Here is a 17,313-nt window from a genome sequence, read left to right as displayed (position 1 = left end):
ATCCTTCCTGCAGCCCCCATCCTTCATCCACCACTTGGGCTAAAGACAGATTTCTGATTAAGTGACACAATGCAAATACACATCAGTTTATTTCACAAGGAAGTTGTAGAAATGTGACAATTCTCCCTCTTTGGCGGAATTGAACCTTCACTAACCCAGCTACCACACGCAGAAATGCCAAAAAGACCTAGCTAGGCTTTGACTGGATGGAGAGATGCTGTAATTGAGGTAAAAACTAAGTCAAGCACACCACACTTCTGGAGTGGTCCTTATTTCCGCTGTCATATGCCACATACTTGCATCCAGTCTCCTACCAACACAAGACAGCTCCAAGCCCAGCACCAAATAGAAGGTCCTTGTTACAAAACACATTGTACAGCAGGGATAATGCAAAGTTTCCCATACTGTTCTGGCTCCAAACTTCAGCTGAGGAGCTTTTTCCGTGAGTAAGTCCTGCTAAGGGGACGCTTCCTGAAAGCCGGGATGTGGAGTGGAGACAGCTCCTGGTTGGCAGCAATTTGGAAGGCATCAGATTCTTCTACAGAATAGAAAGAAGAAATTAAAGTTACACTTTGGTCGAGTTTACTGGTGGCTCCAAGAAATACCAACTGGATACAAAGAACAGTAAGCTGCACTTCTTACTAAGCTACTCTTTCTTCACTGCTACCTCCTTCCCACACTTCCCAGTTCATGCCAAGCTTATCGGAAGCATGCAAGATGGAGACACTGAAATGACATTGTTCATTAGGGACTGTAGTGATAGGACAAGGGGTAACAGGTTAAAACTTAAACAGCGGATGTTTAGATTGGATATAAGGAAGAAATTCTTTACTGTTAGGGTGGTGAGGTGCTGGAATGGGTTGCCCAGGGAGGTTGTGAATGCTCCATCCCTGGCAGTGTTCAAGGCCAGGCTGGACAAAGCCTTGCATGGTATGCTTTAGTGTGAGGTGTCCCTGCCCATGGCAGGGGAGTTGGAATTAGATAATCTTCAGGTCCTTTCCAACCCTAACTATTCTATGATTCTATGATTTAGCTGCAGGCAGAGAGCACTGCCTTTCCTCATGGCACAGGGGTTACCTTGAACACACTTCCTCCAAGGCGGCGGTGTCTGTCCCTGGCAAAGCAGTGGAGACTGGGTCAGTGCTACAAGGCTGCTAGCAGACAGTGTGCTCTTCACTGGTGGAGTTGAGCCTGGAGAAGCAGTGAGATGCTGCAGCAAACTGACAACTTAAGGGTGCTGTCAGATCAGTCTCATACACAGACACTTCTACATCAAAGCTTCCATCACTACAAGTGATACTCAGTTTATCTGAAAGAAAATCTAGGCTGGCAGAGTGGGTTTCTGCATGATGAAAGATAAAGAGCAGCCTGGAATTACCTCCTACAGGACTAGCTTGAGGCTAAATACCACTCATTTCCTGTCCTGAAGACGGACTAACATTGCTTTAACATTTGCCCATTTTTTCTCAGTGATATCCGCTGAATGACTAGGACTGCCTCTATACAAACCTTTCCTTGAAAAAGAGAACAAAGACTGAAGCTTCCAGGCATGCAGTGACTATAGAACAGTATCTGCTGTAGGCCCTTATAACGTTTAGTTTTAGAACAATACCAGGTTAAGTACTTGAAATTCATAGGGCCTTGCTTAGAGACACCAAGACAGCCTGTTTCACCATGGTCAGCTGCATCATCTGTACCCATGGCAAAAGCAAAGAGGTACCTTAAGCTTAAATACCAAACGATGCAACACAACTGCTAGCAAGGCAACCTTTTCAGATACCCATTTCCAATGGCCCTGCCACCATGCACAGACAGAAAGCACCAATAAATACAACATCCACAGGACTCACCCACCAAGGCTCCAGTCTATACTGAAGCAGCCAAATTTTAGGCTTAAGACAGTCAGTTTCAGTGCTGGATGCTGGGCAGAAACAGCTAGCAGCATCAACACAAACCCACATCAATTGCCAGTTGAATGCAATAGGGATCCTCCCTCCCTAAGCCCTCAAAGTTTCCTTTTCACTCCTCCAGCCTCCTGCTTCTTATTTCTCTGATCTGTCTCCCATCATTAATACTCCATCACATCCAGTCTGTCTCTCCACATCATTAACTTCCATGTTATTTACAAGCCACTCTGCCCCTCCACCACCTTCCCCCTCAGGCAGTCAGACAGAAAATAACTGTGCTCTTGTTTTTGTCTACCCCCCATTTTAACCATCTCAATTTCAACAGAGGGTCACTCATGCCACTGAATTACCTGACAAAAGGAAGACATCATCATCCCCTGTGTGACTGTGCTGCTCAAGAGTCATGAACGTACATGATCCTGGTTTCTCAGGAAGCACAGAGTCTAGCCTCGATTTGCTTCTGCTGCCATCATCTGAGGGAGAGCCAGAGAGATCCACACTGCACCTATCAGTGCAAGGTCTCTTGGTATCATGACTCTCCTCCTTCTCTGGCGACAGATACATTAAGACTCGCTTCCGCATTTTCAGGCCAAAAGTTCCCTTGGCAGAGTCCTCATCAGCCTTGGGTTCAGAGTCACCAGGAGATGCCAGGTCCTGGAGCCTGCAAACCCCTTCCACCTCAAATTCCTCAAGAGTATTTGCTCCTTTGCTGCTGCAGTGCTCCAAGATCTTCACCTCTCTCCCTGCTGACATCGTTTTCCACTCTTCAGCATTCCTCTCGCTTTGAGAACAGCTAACATTAGCAGTGCTGCCTGCTGCTCTCTTTCTCCGAGGCCAGTCATTGATAGCATCAGGGGTAGTCTTTCCCTTCTGCTTTGGAGAAGGTGTCCAGGAAACTCCTGCTTCCAAGGGGGATGGGGAGGTGTTAGAGGCACAGCTTGTTGGGGTGTATGACTGGCATATGTACGTCTGTCCTGCACCTTTCCCAGGTGTACTGTGGAAAGAGCGGAAGCAGGATGGTGAAACACAAGCAGCTGCTAGTTTTCCTGGGTGCTTGCTACACCAGGTCGCAGCCAGTTCACCAAAGGGGCTTTCCCCCCCCTTGGGTTTGCTGGCACTCGCTTCAGGTTGAACTTCCAATGATGTGCAAGAGCCAATTTTCTTGATGCGAAGTTTGGGCAGGCCTGAAGCTTGCATTTCAAGTTCAACTTCATAGGTTGGTGGGCTAGCAGAAGGCAGCTTGCAGTGACTTTTAGGAGTGGAGAACTTGGCTAGAAGTTGAGGCTCTCCCATCCGTGCTGCAGCTTCCCGCTGCCTCCGGTCTGCAGTGCAGCGCAAAGAATAGGCAGGAGGCGACTTAGGCACAGGAGGTGAAGTATTCAGGGCAAACCTAGAGTGTCTCTTAAGTCTTGGAGCCTTCAGCCCTGTGTATTCTTCTTTCAAGGTTTTTGGTTCCAAGTCCTCACTAACTGTTTGAGAACCACTTAGGAAGGACTCATGGGTGTTTGCACTGGAGTTCCCCTCCTTAAACCACTGCTCACCCTCTCTCTCAGCATTCTGTGCATGGACCTGCACTCCAGCAGAAGGCTTTGGAGACAGATTCTTCCCCAAGTTTTCAGAGTCCTCTCTTGGAGAAAACTTTTGAGACACTACCTCCATCTGTTTATTTGTCTCTAATACAGGGATATTTTGAGGAGCTTGGAACTGACAGAGCTGAAGGCTTTCTACAGAAGAGTTATCACCGTCATGACGATTGTCCTTATTTTCAGGTGTTGCAAACGCAACTATGAGTTTCTCTCTTCCAGGGCTCAGTTCACATTTGGCCTGCTTGGATTTGTGAAGCAGAGACCTCAGTGGAGTGCCAGCAATACTTGGAGATCTTTGAGGTTTGGATGCACAGAGTTCCCAGTCAGACTCTTTAGCCTCCACATGGGAAGGAGAGCATGTTATTACACTGTCCATGGAGCATTCACTGAGAGAACTGAAGGGAGGCTCTAACCTCACAGCAAGCTCTGCTATCTCTGTACTTGGTGGGCTGGTACATAATTCTGAACCTGGATCTTCAGGTTTTCTGGGAGTATTTTTAGTTCCTCGAGATAATGGATCTGACTGCACCTGAATTTCCTTTGGGAGGATTTGCCTCCGAGTACCAACTGGAGATGCTAATTTTGAGAGGTACCTCAAGGAACGTCTTGGAGTCTGCAGTTCTGTAGAACATCTTTCCTGCATGGCACAGGAGGGAGAAGCAGCTGGATTTGAGTCTGTCAGAGGTAACAGTGAGTCACTGAGCTCTGTGAATCCTTTGCGTTCTGGCATGGGGAAGCCAGCCTCTTTGCAAGGAGGGGAAAGTCTTTCTGCTGAAGAGAAGTCCTCAGAAGTTCCTTGCAGTAAGTGAACACTCTTGCTTTCAGCTAACGCAGATGGTGACTTGACCCTTTGTGCAGGATGAGAAAAGTACTTTCCCAAACACTTAACTGCAGACTTCTTTGCAGCTGGGCTTTTGCCATGAATCTCCTCCATCCTCTGTGGTGTCCTGTGAAGAATGCGAGGTGATCTCCTTGGCAGCTTACTGGCAGAACTGACTGGCTTCTGGGCAGGTTTATGAGGTGTTTTTCTAGGAGTCTGCAGAGGACAATAAATAAATGAAGAATCAGGCTTGCTCTATTCCATCAGTATTATCTACCCCTCCTGACAGTACTTCAAGATTTAAAACAAAAAACATTTAGACTTAAAAGAAACACTAAATTGAAGCTATGCAGGTCTCACCAAGCATGAATAGAGAAAAGGGATAAAAAGAGAGGTAAGTGTTTCTACCTGACAAGCAGTCAGCTCCTCTGAGTGTAAAGAATCTTTTCTTGTTCTTCTCCTTCCAGGTGAAGGATTCACTGCAGGACTACATGTGTCAATCACAGCACCAAAGAAAAGACTCTTGGGGGTCTGGACAGGGGCACTCTGTGAATGCTGCTTCATGCCTAGAAAATAGAACAGTACAATTCAACTAACACCAAGTAACCTGCCACAAACAATTGTCACAATCACCTCAGATGTACAAAGCCTATAGCCCTGGCATATTCTTTTCTAGCCAGATGTTAAAGCTCCTCCACAATTAGTTTCCTATTGGGAAATAACAATAATGTCCACCTGTAGAAAAAGTGCTCTAACAGGAAAAAAGTTAAGTCCAAGGTAGCCCAGCTTCTTAATAGTATTTACAGCTCATACCTTAACGTTCTGATTCATGACCACGGATTCTAGTAAGTACAATACAAAGAACTAAATGTCACCATCAACATAAATGTCACCAGCTAATAATCCTACCGAGAAAACCAGCAAAGAAGATCCCATCAGTCATTGCTTTATGCTACCACAGAGTAGACTGAAAGAAAGCTTTAGGATTTCTGTCCCACATTTTACAGGGATTTCATTGCATTTGAGGAATGCAGACTGACAATCAGCAGTGTTTTGGTAGATGGGCCTGACTAGTTTCTTAAGTTGGCAGTGTATTCCCCATAGGAATAGCTGCCTCACCATCCTCCAAATTCAGATTTCCAATTAGAAAAAATAACTAGGGATTCATTTCTGTCTACAGAAGATACTACATGATAAATCTTAGCTTCTTGCAATCTCTTGCAGAGCCAAATCAAATAAAAATCAGAGCTATCCATGCCAGCTTTTCAGATCAGCAACATCAGCCTGCTCAAATCCCATTCAGTACCTTCTACATCCTGCAGTGTAGAGTTCTCCTCTTCTTGTCCTTGATGGACAAGCTGTGAATCTTGTGAGCTGGGCTGTGTTGTAGAATAGAAAACCCCAGAGCAGGTCCTGTTCAAAGAGAGCTGTTTGATGCGTGGGCTTCTTCTCAACCCTGCTTCTGCAAAGGTAAGGAGATTTGAGATGGAGACTTCCATTTCCCTCAACAATGAGGACCATCTTCCGGAACAGTTTGTAACTGAACACACCATGAAGACACTTCCATACAGCTAGAGTACCGCATGCAGGGCAAGCATTTCAAAGAAATTAATTTCAAATACAACATTTGCAGGCAAACATTGTAAAGAACGATTTAGCTTTCCTGAAGATTTCGAATATTAATGCATATAAATCTTTCACATCATAATGCTTCCTCCTTTGAGCCATGGTAACTCTCACTCCTCTCTAGCAATTATATGGAAAGCAATGCTAGAAAAGCCATGTTCAATGCAAGTTACATCCAAGTTAAAGGACTAGTTAATTCACATATTTCTTTTTACTAGTGATTTCATCTTCCTGCTTGCTCAGCCATGCTGTTTTCTTCCTTTCTGGGGACAAGAAACAGCAGTAGCCAACATTACAGTCACTCCAGCCACTCCAAGTGGCTATCATAGTAAAAATCAGAGCAGTACTAGGGTCACAGCACACCATGTTGAAGACACATCAAAACCCTGCATGTGCTGGTTTGATAGTAAGTACAGCAGCTCAGAATCTTGTTCACACTCAAAGTCCTTCATGTGTTTCCCTTTTAAAGAGTTACTAACCCTTTAACTTACACACTACAATACAGCAAAGCCACCTATATTAAAAAAATAGTGTTTACCATTTATGGCCTTCTCTGGAGATTCTTCTACGACACCAGTGTCACAACCTGGATCAGAAGACCTTGAGAAACAGCAAATATTTTGGACTTGGCATACTGTTCACACTTACAAAACCAGAACTTCACACAGGCCAAAAAGCAGTACATTCTATTCTACATTGATGTATTGCTTTGTGGGCTACTCTAAGTGAACAATTAGTAAGTACTCTGCTTCCTGTTTACACCAGATTATGGGTAACTCAACAGGTGTATAGGGAAGAGCACCACATGGAAGCAAAGGCTGAATTTCAGCCCAGAGTCCACAAAACACAGCACAGGCCATTTCTTCAGAAGCTCTTGAAACAGCAACTGAGCCTAAAGAGAAGTTAGCTGCAGGAGTTAAAGCAGCCTGACTTACATGAGGAGTCAAGCAGTATTTCTCCCCACTCAGACAACAGAACTGAGCCTCCACTTGTTCTCTTACTACCTTAGGTGAAGGTGACACTTTGATGACAAAGAAGATACCTGGTCTCTGTGCTCGCAGCCATTACTTATACATCCAATACTTGAAGAAATTCAGGAGGAGCTTACTCACCGGCCTTTGATCTGCTTCTGAAGTAGTCTCCTGGAGACCTGTTTATGTAGTGGTGTTTCTGCGACTCTTTTGGTCAAGAGCTTGCGATGATCTAAAAGAATCAAGCAAGAGCTGTAACATCACCCAGTTATAAAGCAGTTAGGACAAATAAGTAAATAGCTTTGTCTAGGTTTCAGTTTAAGAATGACAGCCAATATAGGATCCTTGTGCATCACTCTCCCAGCACTCATAAGGTATTATTTCAGAGTCCAGTGTCTACACTTCCTTCCCACTCCCACAGTATTATCAACAGTACTTTGTCTCAGACATAATTAACCTACTGAGATAATTTTCATTCTTCACCTTTCATTCAGAGATCCTTTTATAACCAAGCATTTTGAGATCTGTTCTGACACAGGAAACTCCGTAAAAAAAATAGGTTTCAGTTTCAAAACCATCCCGTTCACCTTCCAACCATCACAGCAATGATCTTTTCTCCTTCATTAAAAACACGTCATAATTGTTTCATAGAACTGAGGATGCAAGAATGGGGATTTTAGGAAAAGCTCTTCCACAACAATCCTACACGTGCCAGTTGTATCCTACCTTTAGTGCCTTCATCACTGCATTTGTATCTTAAGCCTTCCACAGCAGATACTGACTGGCTTCTAGGCATCTTTTTCATAGACCTTTTTGATGGTGAAAGTATCTCTTCATTGAAGAGGTTCCTTCTTACCTTCGTAACCTCTGTGACACAAGACAAAAGCAAGAAATGGTCAGATTAAAAGGGTAAAAACAGGGAAAAAGAGAATAATTTTGTTAGGCCACTAGAGATGAAAACAGCAAAACAAGTTCTCAGAGACCAAAAAACATTGAAAATTAGTTTTCTGCTACTGAAACATACTCCTCTGAATCCATCCTGGACTTGTCTTACAAAGTTGCATTATTCCAGCAATAAGCGGATGCCATAGGAGGAAAAGCAGCCAGTCAGCATCCAATATGGAGAAACATTAAGTGAGCTACAAAATCTTAACTGAAGCACATGTTGGTTCAGAAAATATGAGGGATTTAATTTTAAGTACTTTCCAGACAGAGATATCCTGTTTCCCAGATACAGGAGTTCACTCTTGTCCTCATTTTCTTTACAGAACAGAGAAGACTGAAATAATCACAAGATCCAAGGAATAATGGAAAGGTTCTCCTTTCAGGATACATGATTGAGAGCGCACACAGAATCCAGCCATTATGATTCCTCAAAGTTTTTGCAGAATTGAACAAAACTTCATCCGTATTTCCAGCATGCTTCAGCATAATTCCATCATGGCTCACTAAAATTTACAGGGAGAACACGTGCTGAAGACGCACCTTTCCATGGCAAAGCTAGAAGTCAATATACCTTGCACAGCTTCTTTCTGCAATGAAGGCATTTGCTGGAGCTTCTCAGAGGCAAGGTAAGAACGCAAGCTCTCCTGAAACAAGAGGTATACATGAGCCTCACCAGAAGTGTAACATTATGGTTACTTATTATGAATATCAGCTGTAAGCTCTGAACTACACTAATTCCTCCTTCAAAACAATTTTGATCTCCGTACAGCTGATACAGGACAACTGGCTAAACGGATGCAGAGCAAGCGTTTTTGCACTCAAGTGTCACTTCACAATGTTGCTGCATCCCTGACAGAAGCAACCCACACACAATCCTTTTGGAGGGTTTTACCTTTCGGATGGGAATCTTGGCTGTCTTGGGAATCTCAATTTGACGCAAGTTCTGTGGTGCTTCTGTCATGCTCCTGTGTCTGGCTAACACGTTTTTCCTTTAGAGAGTATATAAAGCTCAAGTCAAAATAAGGTCAGGAGCATGGTTATCAACCTAATAACAACTTTGGTTTGACTCTAGAGATATGAAGTCTTTACCTAAATTCTGACTGCAGATTATACCTTACTTATGTTACAACACTGAAAGATGATTTGCAATTTGAAGAGCTATACCTAAAGTTAAGGTTGGTATTAAAACTCATTTCACCATTTGCAAAAAGGTACTTAGGGTCCCCAACATAGAGATCTACAGTAAACTGCAGTTTTAACAGTATAGTGGTCACCTACTACACAGTAGAACATCCTCTCACGGAAGATGCCCACAAACTCTGCTGCACATACAGAATCAATATTACACTTTCACATAGCCAACCATGGCAAGTTAACATGAAAACCAGGAGCCCTTAATGCAAAGCTATGAGCAGCTTGGCCCAACTATTTATCCATCAGCAGAAACAGAGATAACTGAGCTGTAGCTTAGGTAACTCTTCAGCCACAGCCCAGGCTGCAACAAGCTGCTTTTTATTTGGAATTACCTTCTCTTTTTGGCAGATCTGGTGCGCAGCTCCTCCAGTTGATCACTCTCACTGGGCAGACAAACAGCAGTGGGAGTTAAGGCAGATGATAAAGACAGTGGAAGGCTTGGAGATTTGCTATCCAGAGTCACAGAGTCATCACTGAAGAAGTCTGAAGGCAAAACAGATGCCAGCTTCGCGGGTATTTGTGTACCAAGACCATAGTAAATATCTCCAAGGGTCTTCGGCATTGAATTCATATACCTAGAGCATCAAAGAACACACATCAAATACAATCCCCCACAAAACTTTCAGTGTTTCAATCCCAAGGTTTGAACTAAATCTTTGCTCTCAAATGTCAATTAAAACTGAAAAAAAATAAATAGTTTTTTCTATCAGCTTACTTATCAGCTACTTTTTCTTTATCAAGTATAACAAACAGAACATGTTTGAACTTTTAACAATTACAAGATGCAGTAAATCAAAGCTGCAGATTGTTGTTTACTCGAAGAATATATCCAACCAAACCCCATCCCCAGTAACACTTAAGCCATGCTGAAGAACTTACAATTCTAATATTTCCTCTAGAAACTTTGTCAGATACCCTGAGTCTTCAGTGAGACACAAAATGCGCAGCATATCTGTCATCTGGAAGAGAAAGAGAAGTGGGAAAATGGATTAAGTTGGGACAGTTGCAATATCAGAATTTTGAGCAAGCAATATTATGTGTTACAGTAAAATCAAGGGGAAAACTGCAGGTTCCAGGTCTTCATATCTAGTGCCATCCAGAAACACAACCTGGTCTGGAATTTACTTGCCTCTTCTAACAGCTGCTCCATTTCATCTGTGTTGCTTTGCAGTGAAGAGCACTGCAGACATAACTCGAGGCGTAAAAATACCTGAAGTCGGCACCTAAGGAAAAAAAAAATAGATCATACACTGCCTTTTTTTCTGGTGGAAACAGCAATTTTACTGCAAAAGTGCTCAAGAAAGCAGTGGGAAGGGAAGTGGCTGCTTTTGACAGCATAATTTGGTTAGCATTTCATTTTGGTGGCAAGGGAGATGCCTTGTTTCAGATACAGGCTGCAATACTTAGCACACAGCATATGTGTATCTGAATTTAATGAGGTGGTTTTACTGTGAACAGGGATTCTCCCTGGAATATTTACCCAATCTAAATACTTTTCCACTTGCACAAAAAAAAAAGGCCACCATTAAAATCTGCTAACTAACACCACAGTATCCCAGCAGTTGAAGTAAATAGAGCATCTCATACTCTCTGACTTTGGCCTCCTTCTGTGAGCCATGCTGTTGTCTAAGCACTTTGCTGGTCTTCAGGAGATGGTTTCTGACTCTTTCCACACAGGCCACCTGCAGATATACAGAATTACAGCAAAAACTTTAAGTCAGTTCCCTGTCTTTTGGGAGTAGCTTCATTTTTAACTTCTCCTTCAAGGAAAGGAATTCTTTTTTCTTCACAGCAAGGTCACAATGACATGAGACATGGAACAACTCCTAACTTGAAATCAGAGGTCACCTGCTTGCAGCTTCAGGCCTATGGATTTGGTTTTCATAGTATTTCTTGTAATTACTCACAAGTTCACTAATTTTGCAGTGAGTTACTTTAAGTCTGTAACTAGTGTTAAAGACTGCTAAGAATCAGAATTCAGAATGAGGTCACAGAAAGACATCTGTTGAAATCTTTACCAAAGGGGTAAGCCAGTAACTGAACTGGGTTTTCCTGGGCTCTTTACAGCTATCCACAGAATTTTCACTATTGAGTTGGCACAGGTAGTAGTTAGCAGTGGTTTTAATTACATGCAGCTGTGCATAAAATCTTCAGGTAACATGAAGGAAAAGTAGCCCGAAATAGTAAAAACTTTAATTTCTAGATCAGCAACAACCCATATGCATTTACCTACCTCTTTCTCTTTGGCATCCTGTATCTTCAAGAACCTTTTAATGGCCATGATCATATCCTGGGCACACACAGATGAAAGAACTCCCTCAGCAACAGCCTTTTGGTAGCTTGCAATTAAATGGGACTGCAGCTCCTCCTCAGTTTTGAAGTCTGCAAGGGAAATGGTCAAAGTTAATTCAAATTGTGTTCACCCCCATTTACCTTACTGACGAAATACTCATTCTGGCTGAAGAAAAGAACAGAGGTCACACCAAAGGTTTTCACCAGCAAAGATGCATCCAGATCACAGACAACAACAGAAACAGCCCCAGGTTCAGATCCATGACAAATGGCAAGCTTAGCTCCAAGTAGATCAGCAAGCTTTTGGGCTACTGCAGCAGTCAAGAAATGTTCTTTGTTTCTGCATGATGATTAATCAGGACATTTTGAGTTACATCTTGATGGGTGCCTCCCTCTACTACTTTTTGTTAACAATAAAAAGGAAAAAAATTGTTCCTTATTGCTTTTTTCAGATGGAGAAAAGGCAGGAAACTAACCCCAGGATTAGTTGGAACACTAGGATGTAAACATACATAGAAACTAACTTGGAGAAGGGTGGAAAAGAACAACCACTCTGTGCCAAGCTGAAGATACAGAAACCCAAACACTGATCTGCCCCCCAGCATCTAATACTCCAATTATTACCCTTTTCTCTCTCTTCCATAAAAATCCCATATAAGCTCCTACAAATATGAGGACTGATAATCCAATACACACCTATTGATAATTTAAGTGCCTTTTCCTTTTCTTCCACCTTCTCATTCAATCTTTTTGCTGAAAGCTTCCATGGAACCTTCTCATTCACTGTTGGTGGCTCACCATCAGGTTGAAGCTTCTGAGCTTTTACATTTAGCCTTGCTACATTGAGCATCTGTAGGGATCTGGACATGGTCTTCATCTTCTGCCTGACTGGAGTTCGGGGAACCCCACCTGCAACACCACAGAAAGGGAGTGCTACTGCCACACACACTGGACCAGACACTCCACCCAAGGCAGAGCACAACACAGAATTCAGTCAAGTGAGGTTAGTAATCTTCTAGGGCAAAACACAGGGTTTGTGCTTCTGCATTACATACATGTACACGCAGCTATTTCTCTAAGTAAAATACAGGTGAAAACTTGTTCTGCATAAGAACTTATACCTATGTAAGTTACACCTTTAGGAAAGCAATCTTACATCACAGAAATAGCCAACAGAGCAAGACTTGGAAAGACATCAGCTGTGGTTAGTGTACTGAAATGTGACAAACTGTCTTCTAGAAGAAAGCATTTTATTTCTCCAAATGAGAACAAAGATGAGAGGCTGCAATATTTACCAGCACTTGGAGCAGTCCTTAGTTCAACAGCTAGTGAAACTGCAGAGCTCTGCATGCTGCTCTGGAACAGCTTTGTCGGTCACTGAGCAGCCCTGAATCAGAGCATTTGAATAGTTCTTAAAGGACAATCCTAATATTAATATGTAAACTATGCTGTCTCCAAATTGAAAAAGAAAATCTAAAGCATGCCACTGCTCAGGAAAATACAGCTCTCCAGGGTTCATGTATTACAAAGGCCTGCTGAGAAGTCTTTTACCAACCTTCACTGACAATTGGCACACATAAGCCCAAAGCATACATACGCCTCTTTCTGCTATTTCCTGGTCCAGCTGCAGCAGATGTTTCACTGGATTTTCTCTGGTACAGCTCAGACAGACTTTCTAAGAGTTCCACTTCAGATTGGTCCACATCATCCTTCTTGCTGGCACAAGGAACCTGAAGGAGCCTATATAAAAGATCCATTCAACATAGTTATCAAAAAAGAAGGGGGTGGGAAGCTTATTCCTTGTTCCCAGTGGATGGGAATCGCATTCTTCTAAGTACCAGCAACATATACTAGTGCACTACCAATACCTGCTCCCCAAAACTCTTCAGATACTAAAATCCCACCCCACCCCCCAAAAAGGGTCACACAAAGATGAAAACAAGTGTGACAAGAGTTGCCTGAAGTACAGTGGATATGCCACTGACACATGCCATGAAACTACATGAGCAGCTTTGTGCTATCTTGCATTAGGCTTTTGTTAATGTACCATTCAGCCACCTCTCTGAAGAAAGCAAGATTATTCATTCCCACTAGATACCAACTATGATAACACAACCACTATCTTCAGTACCTTGCAGTGAATCCTACAGCATAAAGAAGAGCTAAAGCCTGACATTTCCCCAAGTAGCTTAGATCATCTTAAGTTGTCTGTATCCCTCCTGAAACTGCCAAAATCTTAATCCACTCAAAGTACTACCTTAATATCCTGTTCCCAGATCCTTTTGTTCATACACCAAGACATGCACACAGAAAACTGAGTACAGAAATAAAAGTACTAAGAGCATTTAATTCCAGAATTCTGAGCAACACTACAACCATACTACTTATCAGGAAGCAGAAATCCTCAATGTCTCCTACTCAGAGGAATGTTTCAGAAACATACCTGAATGACTCCATCAGATCAGAGCTTGCTCCGCAAGCATTCGACGTAGGATACCATGCTTCAAGCACTGAAGGATGCCAGCCACCTGTATGGGACAGTTCCCTTTCGACCCACTCTGGCACAGGAGCTTCTTCTGTGAGCAGACACATAGAAAATTATTAAAGAGCTAAATGAAGTGGCAGAAGGCCCTTGCCTTCACAGAGACTCTAAAGCAGAGGTTTCCAAACCTTTAGTCCTGGAAACCCTATTTAATGGCCAACAAATCAGGTGTGGAGACTCATAAGTAAGATTCACTCTAACAAAAACAGTTGAGCTAGCAGCAACCTCCCTGAAGCCACTTCCAAAGGCTCTACTGGCCAAAGATGGCTTGTGACTCATTTCAGGAAACCTCAAACAATTCATCCCCAGGCACAGCATAGCTGCACTTTATCTACAACCTAATGGAAATAAAACAAAGATATATCACTGCAGATTTCTGCATTATATTAGAAGGTGTGAGTCACAGAGGACAAGGCAAAATAAGTAAGTCCCAAAAAAGTGAGAGACTCCTCACAAAGCAAATCATTAACTTTCAATCCTTCCACTCCAAAACAGATTTAGAGACGATCAAAAGATGGTAAGTTTTACATTTCCTGACACTTACCCATACTAGCCAGAGAATCTTCCACCACTGTGTCGATTTTACTCAACACACTATTTACAACATCTGGGAGGTGAAAATCATGGTTTTGGGGACAGTTCTCCACTACATCTCCTTCAAGGTTGCACCGTTGACCTTCAGCAGTCTTCTCAGTACCAAGTACAGTCAGAACTGCAGTGCTCTCAGACAGGGGTGACAAAACAGCAGTGCAGGAGCACCAACTTGTAGACAGTAATACCTCAGCAACCTGCATTAAAAGAGAGAGGAAAAGTTTACATTACCTAGAAATACAGAGACCTGGCGGTACAGATGCTTTACAAGCAGGCTATAGACTTACGTGATCTCCCAAAGAACATTCTGAATTTATCTCTGAATGAGCAATGTGCAGTGTCACAACATGATGAACTGTCACCCCTTTTGTTATAGCTCACTTCAGAATAGGTGTTAGTTTAAAGGAAAGGAAAAGTTACCATGTGCAGTTCTTCAGTCACTAAAGTCCTTAACAGCTGCTGGAACAGTGACCTGTTGTGCTCTGCCTGCTCAGCCTGTGAGCTCTGCAGTATCCAACTCTCTGTGAGGAAGTGCCCAGCCTGTGCCAAGCTCCAACCTGACAAGCTGCCTTTCAGGAATATATTGACTGGACAATGCAGTTGCCGTTGGCTCATGGCAAGGGGTTCTAGGATCACAGGACAGCTTTCTTGTTTCTTTCCTCCTGGATAAGATAAGCAAAGGATAAGATCAAGCAAAAAAAACTAAAACAAGTGAAGAAAAAAAGGTTTTCATTGAAGTGAACTACAGTGTAAAAAAATCCCAAGTTTCATGGCTAAACAGGGAACAGCTCTCCAGCAAGTGGTTGCAGAACCGACCTCCTCCCCAGGCTCTCAAGAAGCTGAGTGCACCAAGGGACCACTAAAAGAGCCAAAGCACACCACATGCTGCTTTGAAGCTAATCTTTCTTTTGATGGAGCTTTTAATTTGTATTCTAAGTTTAGGTAAATTGAAGCTGAGGCAAAGCATGTATAAAAGCATACATACACCTATATGAGGTGGGACCAGCAAGTAGGTCTTCATACATCCAGGCTTATGGAAGCATGGAAAACTGAAGAGACTAAATCAGAAATATGGGCTAATAGCTCTCCTATCAAAAGAACAGAACCCATGCAGGACTTTTGCTTTAAACTCAGGCCCTTAAACATCTGAAGTTACTTCTACACCTCCTGTTCCCAAGGAAAGCTGGTCCAGGCTCTGGCACATCACAGTTACTACTATGCCAATTATCTGGGTGTTATTACCAGGCATACTGAGAAACAGTGTTCCTTCTTGCTGGGGGAAAACTGTTTGCAATACAGAGGGCTTCAGGAACAAGCAGTTCAAAGTCGCATCCAAGGGCAGCAGGGTGGTCCAAGGGATACTCTGTGGCACTGGGGAACTGGTGTCAAAGTTGTGGGGACTCAAAAAATGCACCAAGGTGTCAGCTGGCAAAATGGTTCCTCCAGTCTGACAGATCAGTTCCAATATTGTCCAGTATCCAACGTGATCTGGAGATTCCATCACCTGAAATCAAGGAACAGAGACATTTCCAGTTAGTGTTGGTAGAGAGAGAGAACATCTACATAAACAAATCAAGACAGATGCATTGAGAACAACCTGAGTATGAAACAGCTACACAGCATCTAAACCCAGTGCTTCCCAACTGGGTTTATGGGCTTTATAAACCTCCATAGGAATACAATAGAGAATATACCATTCCCACTAGATTAAGAGCTGCCAGCACTTTAAACAGGTTCAGCTCCAAGTCCAGTCTCTCAGACTGCTTATCTGCAACTCCGAATAGCTCAAAGCCCAAAGCATCCCCCAGTGAACACTTCACAGTCAGCCGTAGCTGTATCCCATCTCCAAGCCGGTGACCACCATCAGTCTGCAGTCTCCTGCCGGACACGATCCTGTGCATCAGGAGGGACCCCACCGATGCTCCTGACCGGAGCGGTGCGGTGCCAGCGCCTTACCTGCGCACACTCAGCGGTGTCCACCCAGAACAGCGCGATCCTCTGCTCCGCGATCAGCTCCTGCACGCTCTTGGGCAGCAGCTTCTCCGCCAGCTCCTGTGCCGCGGGGGGGTCCGCAGGGGAGGCCGCGGCGTGGCTGCCGGACACGAACCGCCGCAGGTCCCTCCGCGACCGCGGGCAGGGGGAGAACAGGAACACGGCGTTCACGAAGCCCTCAGGGGGAGCGCGGCTCTCGGGGGGCTCTGCAGCGGCCGGGCCCGTCCTGCGGCTCCTGCGCAGCGGCTTGGTGGGGGACGCGATCTCGGGCCGGTCCCACTGGAAGTCCAGGAGCGTCTCCTTGAGGCCGTGGTGGGTGAGCGCGGCGCGGGACGCGGGGCCGGGCAGGCCGGAGCCGACCCCCCGCGCCCCGAACCGCTCCGCCAGCTCCTCCTCGAAGCGGGCCCAGGCGCGGGGACCGGGCGGGCGGAAGCCGCCGCCCCGGGAGGCCCCACCGCGCCCGCCCAGCGAGTCGAAGAACCTGAAGGCCCAGCGGAGGCGGGGGAGGCCGAAGCGGCTGCAGAGCTGCGTGAGGAGGCGCAGAGCCCCGCGCTGCAGCCGCGCCCGCGGGCCCGGGCTGGCCGTGTCCAGCAGGAACACCACACTGTGCGAGCACGACATGGCGCTGCCGGCGGGGCCGGGCCCGGCTCGGCTCCGAGCCCCTCACAGCGCGGCCACCATGGCTCGGTACAACCGCTGCCGCCTCAGCGCGCACCCCCCCCCCCCACGTTCCCTATTGGGCAGCGGCCGCAGCGGGGATGTGACGCGCTTGCGCAATGCGGCGCGCGCGCTGGCGGACACCGCCGCCGTTCAAGCAGCGCTCTCCGCTGATTGGCTGCTGCGGCGC

General features: G+C 44.8%; 1 protein-coding gene across 2 annotated transcripts; it reads right to left on the bottom strand.

The window, feature by feature from the left end:
• Positions 1-67: 67 nt before the first annotated feature.
• On the bottom strand, positions 68-17,087 carry TICRR (TOPBP1 interacting checkpoint and replication regulator). 2 transcript variants are annotated; one of them, XM_034066425.1, is made up of 22 exons: positions 16,431-17,087; positions 15,717-15,978; positions 14,895-15,136; positions 14,428-14,671; positions 13,785-13,917; positions 12,939-13,081; positions 12,038-12,250; positions 11,283-11,431; positions 10,637-10,731; positions 10,179-10,272; positions 9,929-10,008; positions 9,382-9,624; positions 8,748-8,844; positions 8,427-8,499; positions 7,637-7,777; positions 7,052-7,142; positions 6,478-6,539; positions 5,620-5,775; positions 4,722-4,879; positions 2,258-4,529; positions 1,078-1,191; positions 68-538 (listed from the first exon to the last, which is right to left on the bottom strand). In XM_034066425.1, exons 1-22 carry the CDS (start codon positions 17,085-17,087, stop codon positions 423-425), a joined length of 5,835 nt encoding a protein of 1,944 aa, XP_033922316.1. In that variant the 3' UTR covers positions 68-422. The 2 variants fall into 2 exon arrangements, with proteins under 2 accessions (XP_033922316.1, XP_033922317.1); XM_034066426.1 differs by having other exon boundaries at positions 15,726-15,978.
• Between the last annotated feature and the right edge of the window lie 226 nt (positions 17,088-17,313).

The sequence above is a fragment of the Melopsittacus undulatus genome, chromosome 9 (assembly GCF_012275295.1).
Source record: "Melopsittacus undulatus isolate bMelUnd1 chromosome 9, bMelUnd1.mat.Z, whole genome shotgun sequence".
Lineage (NCBI taxonomy): Eukaryota > Metazoa > Chordata > Aves > Psittaciformes > Psittaculidae > Melopsittacus > Melopsittacus undulatus.
Note: the sequence above shows the minus strand (reverse complement) of the source record. Positions and strands in the feature narration are given on the sequence as shown.